A 14,771-nucleotide genomic window follows, 5' to 3' on the forward strand; every position below is an offset into this window, starting at 1 on the left:
ACAAAAAGGTGAACATCTCCACCCATGCCATACAAATGAAAACTCTGGTGCACGCTCCAGGGTTTTGGCTTCTCCCAAGTGACCAGAGTATGGAGGGTTATGGCATGACTGTATGACTTCTTTCTGCATAGTTGTTGGAACTAATAACAGCAAAGTTGGGGGCTGGTTCACAATTTTCTCCCAGGAGTAATAGAGGACTCCTTGCCTCAGTGTAACTTGGGGCCAACAAAGCCAGAATTTTCTCACTGCAAGACTTTCAAGCATCACTTCGTCTCTGCTGGGGAGCATCCCTATTTCCTTCCATGTATGAAGGGTGGCAATGACAGGATCTGCTTTCTGGAGTGTAGCCAGTTGTTCAGGGCTAAGCGACTTTAGCCAGTTGACCTCTGGGCTCTCTGAGAAGGGAGCAGGTGGCTGAGCCTCCACTGACTGAGTACCATTGCAATTTATAAAGCTTTGAGGCTCTATGCAATGCACAGCTAGTGGCAAAACATCATCCACGTCCTCTCCAAAATTTTCCCACCGAAATTCTCTGGCAGTACTTGCACCCTTTGCATGGCAGATCTGCCAGATTTACCCCTGCTTGGTAACAGTCACATTTTCCCATATTTTGTTTTGGCAGCCTTGACATGGTATCTGCATTAGCGTGCTGCTTACCGGCTCAATGCTCAATTTGGAAGTCGTACTGGTTCAATTCTTCACGCCAGCGAGCTAGCTGTCCTTCAGGGCACTTGAACTGAATGAGCCAGGTGAGACAGCCATAATTGGTCCAAAGTAAGAACTGTTGGTAACTTTGCTTTCTTTCTGGTACAATGCTCCGGGCTGCTTTTGGCTGTTGGGCTCTTGTGTTGCCAGGCTGGAGACTTTCAACCTGCAGCTGTGGATTTCCAACCGTGTTAACAAGAGTCTTAACTTGCTCCACTAATTGTCATGATGTTGGCGCAGATGGTTTGGTTTTTTCCTTTGCTCCTTGCTCAGCTGTCTAATTGGTTCTGCAGCTGATTATCGCCGTTTATTTCCACATGGTTTCTCTACTATTTAGGTTGTGTGTTTACCTCCTATCAGTGTCAGGTTATTCGAGTGTTTTGGTGAGACATATCCTAGCAATCTTAGTGTTTTCCTGATTATGACCAGTTTCTGCCCTGAGGATCTCGAGTTTTGCCTTGCCCCTTTCTGCTCTGTTTGTCGTATCTGATCCTGTATTCTACCGGCTTCTGAACCTGGAACTGTCTTCTGACTTCGGCCTTGGATTTCCCTTCTGGACTCGGTTGCTGCTCGCCGTTGGCTGGCACCCTCTCCACTCACTCTCTATGAACTCTGGGGACGTCGCTCGCCGCAACTGAGGTCAAACCTCCCGTTTGGAATTAGCTGTGTTCTCCGAGAACAGACTGAACTTTGAATCAGGTCAGTGACTTTGCTCTAAGTCGTATTTAGCCCCACATCCAGTCACTGACCTGTATTCTCCTATCCCTGCAGAGATCCATCCCGCAGCAGACGAGCAGCCCCGTGCTCCTGTTAGTTTTAAGAAACGCTTTGAATTTTCCCACTGCATGTCCCACCTGGAATTCTGGGTCCAACTTCCTGAGATCATTACACTGATGCAGTAAACTGATCAGATGTAACATACTGGGGGGTCTGGGACCTGCCGGAATCTGTATCTGTGTCTTCACACTGATACAGAACAGAGCATCTTGCTCTGTTCTGTATCAGTGTCGTGGCCTACAGTAGCTTTGAAGTTATGCTCATGGGCCTCCACCAACTTTTGAGCCTCAACAAGGGAACTTGGATTATGATTCATTACTTCATAGGCCACCTTTTGATTTCGTAAGCCTTTGAGGAAAGCATCAGTTGCTAGCTAGTCCTGTAATTGAAGGTCTACTCCTGAATATGCAAGTGTGACAAGGCGTCTCACATCCTTTGCAAACTCTGCTGATGTTATCCGTCCTTGTCTGAGTTCTCCTAGCTTCCTCCTTACGGTGGTTGAGGTGTCCTTTTTTCCTAAACATTGAGGGAGTTGCTCCACCAGCAGAACATAATCTTCCCTTGTGCATTCTGGTAATGAGCAGACGAACCGCACTGCAGCTCATCTTAAACACTCATGTAGTCTGTCCTCTTGCTCTACAGTACTCCATCCATACTTCCTGGCTTGACATTCAAACGGCATCAAAAATAAATCCAAATCCTAATTTAATTTCCATCAAATGTAGCTAATTTAGCCTGTGGGGTTCTGGCAATGTATGGTAATGGGCTGTAGAAATATTTTGCCTCCTATCATCATCGTAAGCAGGTATGTTTTGGGCTTCACGCTCAGAGTCTCTGATCCTCCTGCGTCTAATATCAGGTTCAAAAGTAATAGTCCACCTTGACGGCCCTGTGCTTTGAGAGCTTTGATTTATGACCTCCAGTTTAGCTGCAAAAGACACATTATCCCTTGGTCTAGTAGTCATATCAAAAGATACACTTGGCTCAGTTGCATGCCTTTCTCTTGTCTGCAGTGAGATTATGTCCGCCCCCCATTAGTAGTAATAAGTGATGGTGTGGGTTGTTGTGCAGCCGATTGTCCTGTAATGTGTGAAATGACAGGGGCCAGCTTCATCTGAAGGTTACTTGTTTGTTGATTTAGATTTTCTAAGACAGCTTATAACCCTTTAGGAGCTGTTTCTGCCTCCCCAGGGGCTGATGTAGCGCTTTGTTTGTGTGGGCGTGGCTTGTGTATAAAAGAACAGGTATGTGCTTTATGGAGAACATTGTTGTCCTAACAACCCTAAAAATGGCTAAGACACATGCCTAAGAAGCACACTTTAAACTGAAGGCTATCAGCTATGCAGACGAACTTGGAAATCGAGCTGCCGCGAGAGAATTCAAGATAAATGAATCGATGGTTAGCAAATAGAAGAAGATGGAAAACGAACTCCGACAGGTAAAGAAGACGCACTGAGTTTCTGCAGACATAAGGTGAGGTGGCCCAAGTTGGAGGAAAGACTCAAGCTGTGGATCATCCAGCAAAGAACAAGTGGGGCCAGCATTTCGACGGTCACTGTTCGACTAAAAGCAGTAACGCTAGCGGAAGAAATTAAAATTTAACATTTTCGAGGTGGTCCATCGTGGTGCTTTCGTTTTATGAAACGGTGCAATTTTTCCATCCGGACCAGGACTACAGTTGCTCAGTGACATCTGGCGGATTATAATGAAAAGCTGGCGAGCTTTTACTCCTACAGCAAACACATCGCCGACAAACGCATCCAGCCAAGCCACATCACCAACATGGACGAGGTGCCGAGGTTAACTTTCGAAATCCTGGTCAATCACACGGTGGAGAAGAAGGGGACCAGGACTGTAGTGATACACACAACGGGGTATGAAAAGGCGTCATTTACTGTTGTGCTTGGCGGCCACGAAAATGGACAGAAACTGCCGCCTATGGTGATTTTTAAAAGAAAGACTTTGGCTAAAGAGACTTTTCCAGCTGGAGTTGTTATTAAGGCAAATGAAAAAGGCTGGATGGATGAGGAGATGATGAAAGCGTGGCTGAGTGAGGTGTATGTGAGGAGACCAGGTGGTTTTTCCCACGCATCACCATCGCTGTTAATCTGTGACTCCATGCGTGCCCATCTCACAGCCAATGTGAAAAAAAAGGTGAAACAAATGAACGCTGTGCTCGCCATTATCCCAGGGGGTCGGACAAAGGAACTTCAACCACTCGACATCGGTGTGAACCGGTCGTTCAAAGTAAAGCTGCGAGTGGCGTGGGAGCGATGGATGACATATGGAGACCACAGTTTCACGAAAAGTAGAAGGCAGCACCGGGCAAGTTACGCCACCATTTGCGAATAGATTGTTGATGCTTGGACTAACGTGTCAGCTGGCACTGTTGTTCGGGCTTTCGCAAAAGCCAGCATCATTTCCGAGGAGCCGCCCGGCACGGAAAGTTACTCTGACAGCGAAGAAGGGGAAATTGGCATGTCTGATTTAGTGCATCTGTTTAATTCAGAAACAGAGGATGATGACTTTGATGGGTTCGATTAATACTTTGTAATAAATACATGAATAAAGCACAATTATACTCAGTTTTGCTCCCGCTCTATTTTTCTACCTGAAAACTTAATTCAACAGCAGCCTCTGGGCGGGTCTCCTCCGGGTTCACCACGGCGACTGGCAGGTGTTTTTCATCTAAATAATCTAAATCTTGCAGCTATATTTGCTGTGATCAGTGGCAATAAAGTAGTTTAAATATGTTTTTAAGTGAGAAAATCCACCTGAAAACTTAATCATTGCAGTCAGTTCATCCAGATTATCATCCTGCCTTCTAATACTATTTCTGTCGGAGGTGCTCAGACCCCCACATACCAGCAGTACGCCGACAATAGGAATCCCTTTTACAGCAGCCTCTGGCCGGGTCGCCTCCAGGTTCACCGCAGCAGCTGGTAGATGTTTTTCATCTAAATAATCTAAACTGCAGGCACCAGGATAATAAAAGCGAACATATTCTGTCGGCAGGTTTCAGGATTTTAAATAAATTTTTGCGTCAAACTGTTTCAGAGGAGTGATCACAGCCCTGTGTCATCAGCGGTGTCTGTCTCACGGCCGGCACCCAGGTTTGAATAATACTTTGCGAAAAATACACCTTGCAGCTATATTTGCTGTGATCAGTGGCAATAAAGTAGTTTAAATATGTTTTTAAGTGAGAAAATCCACCTGAAAACTTAATCATTGCAGTCAGTTCATCCAGATTATCATCCTGCCTTCTAATACTATTTCTGTCGGAGGTGCTCAGACCCCCACATACCAGCGGTACGCCGACAATAGGAATCCCTTTTACAGCAGCCTCTGGCCGGGTCGCCTCCAGGTTCACCGCAGCAGCTGGTAGATGTTTTTCATCTAAATAATCTAAACTGCAGGCACCAGGCTAATAAAAGCGAACATATTCTTTCGGCAGGTTTCAGGATTTTAAGTTAATTTATACGTCAATAAACTGTTTAGGAGGAGTGATCATAGCGCTCTGTCATCAGCGATGTGTCTGTCTCACGGCCAGCTCCCAGGTTTGATTAATACTTTGTATTAAATACACCTTGCAGCTATATTTGCTGTGATCAGTGGCAATAAAGTAGTTTAAATATGTTTTTAAGTGAGAAAATCCACCTGAAAACTTAATCATTACTTAGCTTATTAGCTCAGGATGACGTTTTTATCTTATTTGATTAACACAGTAGTTTTAAGAGGATCCCACTTCTGACACCAGTTGTCGTGTTTTAGCTTCCGGTGGCATGGAGGTGAGTGGATGTTCTGATGAAGCACACGACAAGGAATCTTCTGTAGCTGAACTTTACTTTCTCCGACAACAGGTTAGTTACAGACACAGCTGATGGTTGATACCTGCGTTGTTATGGCCTCTAGCTCTGGCACAGACAGCATTTTAGCAGTGTCCATACAGCAAGCCTTGAGTGCCTTACAACTTCAAATCATAACAATGATAACTCTTGCAATGATATAAGGTTATCTAAATGATTGCGTTGCATTTATTGACTCAACACTAGGCTCAGAGAAATCAAAACAAAATATAAAACAGTATTTTATGCTCATAAAAGCTTAAACTGCCTTACACTATATTGCCAACTTTACTGCAGTCTCACGAAGCTTTCTCGACTGCAGTGAAGGAGAGAGAGAGGAGAGATTGCTTAAGTTATATTTCTCCCCCAAAAAATAAGCCAGATGCTCAATATTGTATAAATATTCTTGCTTTCCCTCTCTACAGCGTTCCAGCTCATGCGGCTATTTTCATTGTACAGATCAGTTATCGTCTGATCGCTGCGCTGTTGGCTCTGCTGAAATCATTGCAGTGTTGGTGACACTGATGACATAGACCTAGATATATTTATTTACAAATATGATTTTTTATTCCCCCTGCTCTCAGGTAAAACACATTCAAAGAGAGAGACTTTAACTAAAACCAAAACTGAAGGGGGTAGAAGGTTCTCCAACCACAGTACTAATCGGGCATTTCTAGTGTTAAGTCAGAGTTAAAAACCTGTTTGTTTAGAGCTGCCTTTTGCTGTTAAAGTTAAACTGTAAACCTAGGTATTACTAGTTTAAAGTTGTGATCCAACTGTTTGATTGGTCTTACTACCTGCTTTTATCTTTACTTGATTTTCTTCTACTTTTCCCCTTCTATCTTATTTTTTGATTTGTGTAAGGAACTGTATTGTCTCTCTACTGAATGGTGCTATATATATATATATATATATATATATATATATATATATATATATATATATATATATATATATATATATATATATATACATATTTAAAAAAAACTTCCCTTGCCTTGTTCACAGGCACATCTTATAAATAAAGCCTTTGGACTCACCGAGCTTTTCTACAGTTGAACACAGCTGGCAACAGTCTATAATGTCCATTATCTGTTGTGTTGTACTTCTCCAGGTCCAACTCATCCAGAACCTCTTCTGACATCTGCAGCATGTAGGCCAGAGCTGTGCACTGGATCTCTGAGAGCTTCTGCTTTGATCTGTTTTCTGATTTCAAGAACTCTTGAATCTCCCCATAAACTGAGAGATCATTCATTTCTATCAGGCAGAGGAAGATGTTAATGGCTGCATCTGGACAGATCCCATCACCCTTAATCTCCTTTAGATTCTTGATTATGTTTTTAATTGATTCTGGATTGTTCTCCATTTGACCCAGCAGGCCTCCTAAAAGTCTCTGGTTAGACTTCACAGAGAGGCCATGAAGGAAGCGAACAAACAGTTCCAGGTGGTTATTTCCTAATATAAGGCTTTGCTTCATAGCTATCATAAGTAACTCGTCCAGAGATATTTTACTGCAGCCTTCTCCCAGGAAGCTCCCCAGTACCTCTGTGTTCCTGCTGCTGAAACAGTGGAGCATGTAAACTGCAGCCAGAAACTCCTGGATGCTCAGATGGACAAAGCTGTAAACCGGTTTCTGGAAGATCATGTTCTCTCTTTTGAAGATCTCTGTACAAACTCCTGAGTACACCAAAGCCTCTTTGACATCCAGACCACACTGCTCGAGGTCCTCTTGGTAGAACATAATGTTTTTTTCTATCAGTTGTTCAAACGCCAGCTTCCCCAGCTTTAGGAGAACTTTCTTGTCAGCCTCCATCAGTTCCTGCAGGCTTCTACCATACCCTTCATGGTACTTGTTCTTCTTCCTCCTTGTCTGGACCAGCAGGAAGTGTGAGTACATGTCAGTCACAGTCTTGGGCAGCTCTCCTCTCTGATCTGTGGTCAGCAGCTTCTCCAGAACCGCAGCAGTGATCCAGCAGAAGACAGGGATTTTACATAGGACATTGAGGCTTCTGCAGGTCTTGATATGGAAGATGATCCTGCTGGCCTTCTCCTCTTCATTATTGAATCTCCTCCTGAAGTACTCCTCCTTCTGGGTGTCAGTGAAGCCTTGTACTTCTGTTACTCTGGCAACACAGGAAAAGGGAATTTGATTGACCGCTGCAGGTCGGGACGTTATCCAGATGAGAGCTGAGGGAAGCAGGTTCCCCTTGATGAGGTTCATCAGAAGCACATCCACTGATGACTTCTGTGTGACGTCAGAAACAATCAGACTGCTGTTGAAGTCCAGAGAAAGTCTGCTTTCATCCAGACCATCAAAGATGAAGACAAGCTTCCAGACAGCCAGCTTCTCTACGGGAAGCTTCTGCAGGGTTGGATGGAAAACATGGAGCAGAGTGAGAAGACTGTGCTGCTGATCTCTGATCAGGTTCAGCTCCCTGAAGGAAAGCAGAACCACCACACTGACATCTTGGTTCTCCAAGCCCTCTGCCCAGTCCAGAGTGAACTTCTGCACTGAGAAGGTTTTCCCAGCACCAGCGACGCCGTAGGTCAGAACCACTCTGATTGGCCCATGATGGTCAGGTGAGGCTTTAAAGATGTCATGGCACCTGATGGGAGTATCATGGAGGTTCTGGATCTTGGAAGCTCTCTGCATCCACCTCACCTCATGCTGGGTATTAAACATTTCACCCTGTTCCTCAGTAATGTAGAGATCAGTGTAGATCTTGTTGAGGAGGGTTTGACTTCCTGTTTCATTGCTGCCTTCAGTCACATTTTCACATCTTCTCCTCAGGCTGCTCTTATGTTCCTGTAGAATCTCCATCAGACCAACATCTGCTGAAATACAGAAGAAAATACATCTCAAGGAAAACACATGATTTATTGATGAAGTTGGACCCAAACCATCTAGAGCATTAGGAGGTTTCATCATTTGAAGGACTTTTTTTTTAAACAAGTGATGCTAAACAATTCAGCCTTTTCTCAGAAACAGAACGTTTTTCAATCGCATGACAGCATTGTTCTACCTCTGTTCTGTGGCATCAACTAATTCTACATGTACTGCTATAAACAATGCAGCCCCTTTGAAAAAGATAAAACTTTAAGAATAGAAAGCTGGCTCAACCTGTGCTAGAAACAAGACGTCCCATCGTCCACCCTCTGGTCTCCTGCAACTGTTGTCCATCCCTAGTCAGCTCTGGTCCCACATCTCCCTTGACTCTGTTACTGATCTTCCCACATCCAAACATAAAGATTTTATTATCAGCATCATTGATCATTTTTTTAAGGTGTGTCATCTAGTTGCTCTCTCCAAACTCCGCTCAGCATTAGAAACAACTAAGCTCCTCTTTTATTGCGTCTTCCGCCTTCATGAAATCCTAACAGAAATTGTCTCAGACAGAGGACCCCAATTCATCTCCCAGGTCTGCCCTGTGATCAAGGACATCTACAAGAAGTGCTGTCTGTAAAGGGCCGGGAAAATCAAGAAAGACTCCATGTCAAAATCTTAACTGAACGTTAAGATTTGTAGATCTTAACGTTCACAAATCATAACACAAAGAATATTTTAGATGTTTAAAAGGAATTGATAGGGGACTAGCCAAGGACCAGCAAAGAACCCATCAAGGAAAGTGAGGAAATTTTGAATGGCTACTACTGCAACAAGACTTGGGTATTGTTAAAAGTCTAAGCTGCTCTATACAGGAACAAGGCTAACTTCAGTAGCAGAGACAAGGAGGCCATGAAGGCAGCACAGCAGGAGGTAAAACACTGTATGAGGGAAGCCAAACAGATCCACAGCAGAAAGGTGGAGCAGAATCTGAGGGAGAATAACATGAGGGCCGTATGGGAAGGTGTGAAAACCATCACAGGCCACAGAACAAAGACCAGGGCTGTTGAAGGGACAATGCAGAGGGAAGATGAACAGAACAAGTTCTTCAACAGGTTTAACAAACTTGTGACCCCTACACCCCTGCAGCCATCACACGTTGACCCCACAATTCACCTCCCCATCTTCATCTCCTCTTCCCCCAGCACTGACCTCGCCAGCCTCTACCTATCCTAACCCCCACCTTAGCAGCAAAGCACTGCCAACTTACTCTGCTCCTGAAGCACCTTGATCCCCATTGCCCCCTCACCACAAACAACAACACTTGAACACCTTCCCTGCCTCACATCACCACAGACCAGGTCAGAGAACAGCTGAGTAGAGGGTTACTGGGGGAACTCCTACAACGGGTCTTCAATCTTAGCCTGCAGCAAGGGAGAGTGCCTACCCTATGGAAGACATCCTGCCTCACAGTATTTCCTAAAAAGACCCTGCCCAGTGAGCTGAAGGATTTCCGACCTGTGGCAAACACTTCACACCTGATGAAGACAATGGAAAGGATCTTCCTCAATATTCTCAGACCTCAAGCACACCACACCCTGGACCGCCTGCAGTCTGCATATCAGCCCGGTGTAGGAGTAGAGGACACCATCCTCTACCTACTATACCGTGTCCACTCCCACCTGGAGAAGGGAAGCAGCAAGGATTCTCTTCCAGGACCTCTTCAGTGCATCCAGAACCACCCAAGCCTCACTGCTCAGAGACTGACTTAATAGCGAGGTGGTGGACCCCTGCCTCGGGGCCTGGATCTCCAGCTACCTCACAGACAGGCAACAGTATGTCAGGAAGAAAGACACCATCTCTAAAACTGTGGTCAACAGCAGTGAAGCCCCCCAGGGCCCCCTGTCCTCTTCACCTTAAACACCTCTGACTTCTGTTACAACCCGAGGCTGTTTCCCATCCAGAAGTATGCAGATGACACAACCATGGTGGGTATATCAGTGAAAACAGAGAGGAGGAGGACAAGAATCTGCTGGGGGACTAGGGGCCACCTGCTGCCACTCGAACCACTTGGAACTCAACATTTCCAAGACTAGGGAGCTGGTCTTAGACTTTAGGTGGAACAGACCAAAGACTAAGCTGGTACTATTGGAGGGGGCTGAGGTGGATGCTGTGGATTCATACAAATACCTTGGTGTGTGGCTCGATAATAAACTGGACCGGTCAACACACATCAACCACCTGCACAGGAAGACACAGAGCAGGATGGACTTCCTAAGGAGACTGAGGTCCTTCAACATTTGCAACAAGCTGTTGGAGATGTTTCACCAGTCTGTGGCTGCCAGGGTCCTCTTTTATACAGTGGTGTGCTGGGGGAGCAGCACCTCCATGAAGGACACCTCTAGACTTGACAAAATCGTGAGGCCAGCCAGCTCTGTGATTGGCTCGAAGCTGGACCCTCTGGGGAGGGTGGCAGAGACAAGGAAACTTAACAAACTTGCTAGACATTATTGACAATGCCAGCCACACTCTGAAGACTGTCTTGAACACTCAGAGGAGCCTGATTAGTCAGAGATTGCTTATTCCCAAATGCAGGACCAACTGACTGCTGAACACCTTTGCTCATCAAGCCATCAAGCTGTACAACTCCTCACTGGAGGGAAGGAGGAGGTGATAGCAAGAGGCACAAAGGTCAGCACCTCCCTCCTCCGACATCTGATGCAAAACATTGCCTATTGTCACTCATGTAGAATATTCTTCTCTCTCACTGTGCAATAATATGAAAACTACTCTATAGCCAAGCTGTAGTTGGGCTGGACACATATATTATATTTAATCCAGCTGAGAAAAAAAGAACCTTAGTAAAAACAAGCAATCATAGACTTATAAAATTCCAATTTTCACATCCAAAGATGTGAAAATGTTTCAAGATAGAATTGAAGGAAGCTCTGCTTGGAGGTGTTCAGTCTTACCTGCTGCATAGCTGCACTGATGGGCAGCGAAAGGTCCAACTCTGGATTTGCATCTTCCTCCACACTGAGGGCAAGAAGAGGGTTCTAATGGAGCAGGCAGGAATGACTCCATCCATCTACAAAAGAGAAAAAAAAAATCCATGAAAACAGATAAAAACGTGAACTTTGTTATTGTTTTGAATATCGCATGAAACCCAGCCCTGTGCTGAAAATCCTCTCATCTTTGAGGAACAGCTGGAGTGGCAGGGCCTAGAACCCCTGCAAACATACACACACAGAAACACATTCCTTACATGCTTTGTCAGTCTTTCTTTGTCGGGCTTGTATTTTGAATATGCTGCCAAGCATTTTGGCTGAACTACTGGATGCCCAATAAACCTAGCTTATTTGCTCTTCTGCTAACAAAACTCTGCCATTCAATGGATCTGGCCTAAACCTAGCCTCGATTCCAAGAGAAGAATTTCTCGTTTTGGGGAACAGTTCTTGGTCCCAAAATGCCCCTAACAATTACAGATTCATACCTAACACTAACCCCAATCTAAACTAGAAATATATCTAGTCTTAAATGTGACCCCTTGACCCCAAAAAAACCAATTCCCCTCTTGGGGTACACAGTTTGGGCCCCACAAGGAGCAACCAGTCCCCACACTGTTGATTGTTTTTCAGAAAATTGGCCCACAATGTACAACACCTACACGCACACCAACACACACAGATGATAGTAATTCTATGTAAAGTTAATTCCCCTCCCTTCCCCCACTAGCAGAGTGGAGGAAGGGGAGGGAGGGGGAGTTGGAATGATAAAGCCTGGATGTCTGTCTTTATTGGTGTGGTGAGTGGTTTGAATGTTAATGTTGGGGAGGGATTACATTGCCCGGTGGGGGGTTGGGGTGTGGGGTTGTTGGGATGTGGTTATTTGAAGGGCTTTGTGTGTGGCTCCCTGTCTCGATCCTGGTCCATGCCATCCCCTGGTGTGGGCTTCGTCCACGGTACTGCATGGTACGTATGGGTTGGGCAGCCAGAGTTTTTTTTTTTTGGAACGACAGGATGGGGCGATGGTGGGGTGGCGGTGTTGGCCCTGCCGCCTGTCCTAGGCCCCCGTGCTATAGTGGTGCAACTGGTGGGGCCCCCCTCTCTGGGGGGGGCTCTCTGGGAACGGGGGTGCCTATTGGAGTCAGCAGGGGAGCTGGCTTCCTGGTAGTGTAATAAGCACCTTGGTCGTTTTCTCTCCATGCCTGCTCCGTCACACTGTCACACATGTAGGATCTTGGGGAGGGGGTCGTTACTGAAGGGTCCCACCTTTGGATGACGTCCCCAACCCCAATTTTATTTTGCATATCAGACATTTTCACTTTTCACATTATCATTTAAGCTGAATGTTTATATGTTGCACTGTTGTTATTATCATACCTGCTGCTATTCCAAACGGACATTATTGAATGTATTAACATCTCGCCTATCTTGGACAATCTCAGAGGCCAGTGAAATGGACCTATACAGTTTTATTCTTTTTCTTTCAAAATTAGTAACTTAGTCTACTTCGAGTTTATTTTGTAATAGCATGTAGTGTTCTGCATAGATTTTAGATTTCTGTAATCCTGAATAATTAGAAAAAAGACATCATTGTTTAACTTGCAGTTTTTTGCGATATACAAATGGTTTATCACTGAGGCCAGATCCATTCTCTTTTGGTAATAGCTTGAATAAACAGAGATAAAAAGTTATTTGATTGATAATTAATAGCTCTGCTGATAACCTAGCCTTGGTCACTAAATTGGTGTGGATACCTGGATTTTAACAGCTGGTCCAGAAACCATCCAGAGGTGAAAGACATAAACCCTGGTAAATAAGCAAATTAGAGCTACAATTATTCAACTAAGAACACTAAATTGATTTCAATTGATTTTGAATAAGTTAAATAATTAACTACAACTCCAGTTCTAGTTAATCATTTATTCATTATCTGCAGGATATCATTTTGCACAACATATTGGTGTTGTCCCTGGGTGGGCCTGAGACTGAAACTTTTGCGGTATGAATAACAAATAAATCATCCAGAGTGCTTTGGGTTAAAATTGCTAATAACATTACTCCTTTTGAAAATAAACCTGGTGTGTTTGCGGTGTTGCAGCTACTGAGTCTAGCAAGTTTGAGTGGACTTAACTGCCAGTTAATGCAATAGAACAATTGGTGAATTTAGACTTCAGCTGCATTGTTTTTTGGTTGCTGCTGTTCTGAAAGCTTGTGGTAGCTTGTGTAATTACAACTACTCAGCTGATCCCATTGTTTTTTTATTCAAATTTTTATTAAGAACAACATATAGAATGTACAGTTGGTCTGTTCACAAAAGGCAGTATAGTCTTGTATAATCTTCCATTCCATTTGTTATATTGGTCCACACAACATACCACCTCGTGTGGTTATCCGGTATTTAGTGTTCCTTTTTTATTTTTTTTGTCTTTCCTTCTCTTCCTACCCGATTCCTCTCAGAGGAGTGGTGAGGAAAAAGAGTGAACAGTGCAAGTGTTTCCTCTGAGTAACTTTTACAAACCGTAAAACAAATGTTCTAAAATTAACTGAGTAGCTAAGGAACAATGGGTGTCACATCACTGTCATTATGTACAAGTCTGGTGTCCAAGAAAGTCCGCCAAGGAATCCAACATTTTTCAAATTTGTCTTGTTCTACTTTCAGTGCAAATGTCAGTTCCTCCATCTTGGAAATGTCTTGAATGATGCTTATCCAATCTTCAAGTGTGGGAGTCTTATCAGTCCTCCATTTTCAAGTGATTGCTTTTTTGTTGGCAATTAGCATTATGTTGAACATATGTTTTATAGAATCCTTTTACACAGTTTGGACGCTTCCCCAAGACCATGGTTTCAAAGTTCAGGGCAAAATTATTCCCAATTACTGTCTCCACACTTTGTTTAATTTTTCCCAGTAGGAAAGTAGCTTTTGACAGCTCGATAAGATATGAAAATGGCTAGATTGATTCGACCCACTTGACCTCCAGAATGTTCTATCGGCATTTTTGCCCCTCTGAGCCGGTGTCCTGAGAAGCATGTAGCAGTCTTCCAAGCAAATTCTTTATACATTAGTGATGATGTACACTTCCAACCGTTATTCAAAATATCTAACCAGTCTTCTATGTGAATTTGGTGTCACCATTCCTTGTCCCATCTCTCCTTGATATATAATGTATCCCCCCCTCTAAGTTTTGTAGTTCATTGTACATTTTGGATGTTAGTTTATTCATGGGGGTTGACTGATATGATTTTAAAAAGATATTCAAAATGCCAACAAATGTTCTGTCTCGTTCATCATTATTTGTTTTTTCTAAGTAGTGCCGGATTTGTAGATAACGAAAGAAATCTCTATTATCAAGACTATATTTTTGCTTAACGTCTTCAAAGTTTCTCAGACAGCCTTTATGATATAAATCATTGTATTTTATTAAGCCCTTTTCTATCTTTTTTTAAAGGTATTGTTTGTTTTATTTGGGATAAAATCTTTATCATATGCTATCAGTGGCGGCTGGTGAAAAATATTTTTGGTGGGGCTGATATAGCCTAGTGTATGTCTCCAAATAATCCGGAATAAGAATTCAAATAAACAATTGGACAATACATACAATTTAACAGTAATGATTT

The 14,771-nt window shown here is 43.7% G+C and overlaps 1 protein-coding gene across 1 annotated transcript; it reads right to left on the minus strand.

The window, feature by feature from the left end:
• Nucleotides 1-6,363: 6,363 nt before the first annotated feature.
• On the minus strand, nucleotides 6,364-11,235 carry LOC107104779 (protein NLRC3-like). Its single transcript, XM_015404866.1, has 2 exons — nucleotides 11,124-11,235; nucleotides 6,364-8,162 (listed from the first exon to the last, which is right to left on the minus strand). Exons 1-2 carry the CDS (start codon nucleotides 11,233-11,235, stop codon nucleotides 6,364-6,366), a joined length of 1,911 nt encoding a protein of 636 aa, XP_015260352.1.
• Nucleotides 11,236-14,771: the final 3,536 nt, after the last annotated feature.

This window comes from Cyprinodon variegatus, unplaced genomic scaffold, assembly GCF_000732505.1.
Source record: "Cyprinodon variegatus isolate N-32 unplaced genomic scaffold, C_variegatus-1.0 Scaffold1881, whole genome shotgun sequence".
Taxonomy (NCBI): domain Eukaryota; kingdom Metazoa; phylum Chordata; class Actinopteri; order Cyprinodontiformes; family Cyprinodontidae; genus Cyprinodon; species Cyprinodon variegatus.

What these genes read in the sequence shown, in the direction of transcription:
- LOC107104779 (XM_015404866.1), bottom strand. Translation starts at nt 11,235, where the DNA reads ATGGAGTCATTCCTGCCTGCTCCATTAGAACCCTCTTCTTGCCCTCAG. An exon ending in TCAGTGCAGCTATGCAGCAG is followed by an intron (nt 8,163 to 11,123) that starts GTAAGACTGAAC and finishes TCTGTATTTCAG; the next exon opens with CAGATGTTGGTCTGATGGAG.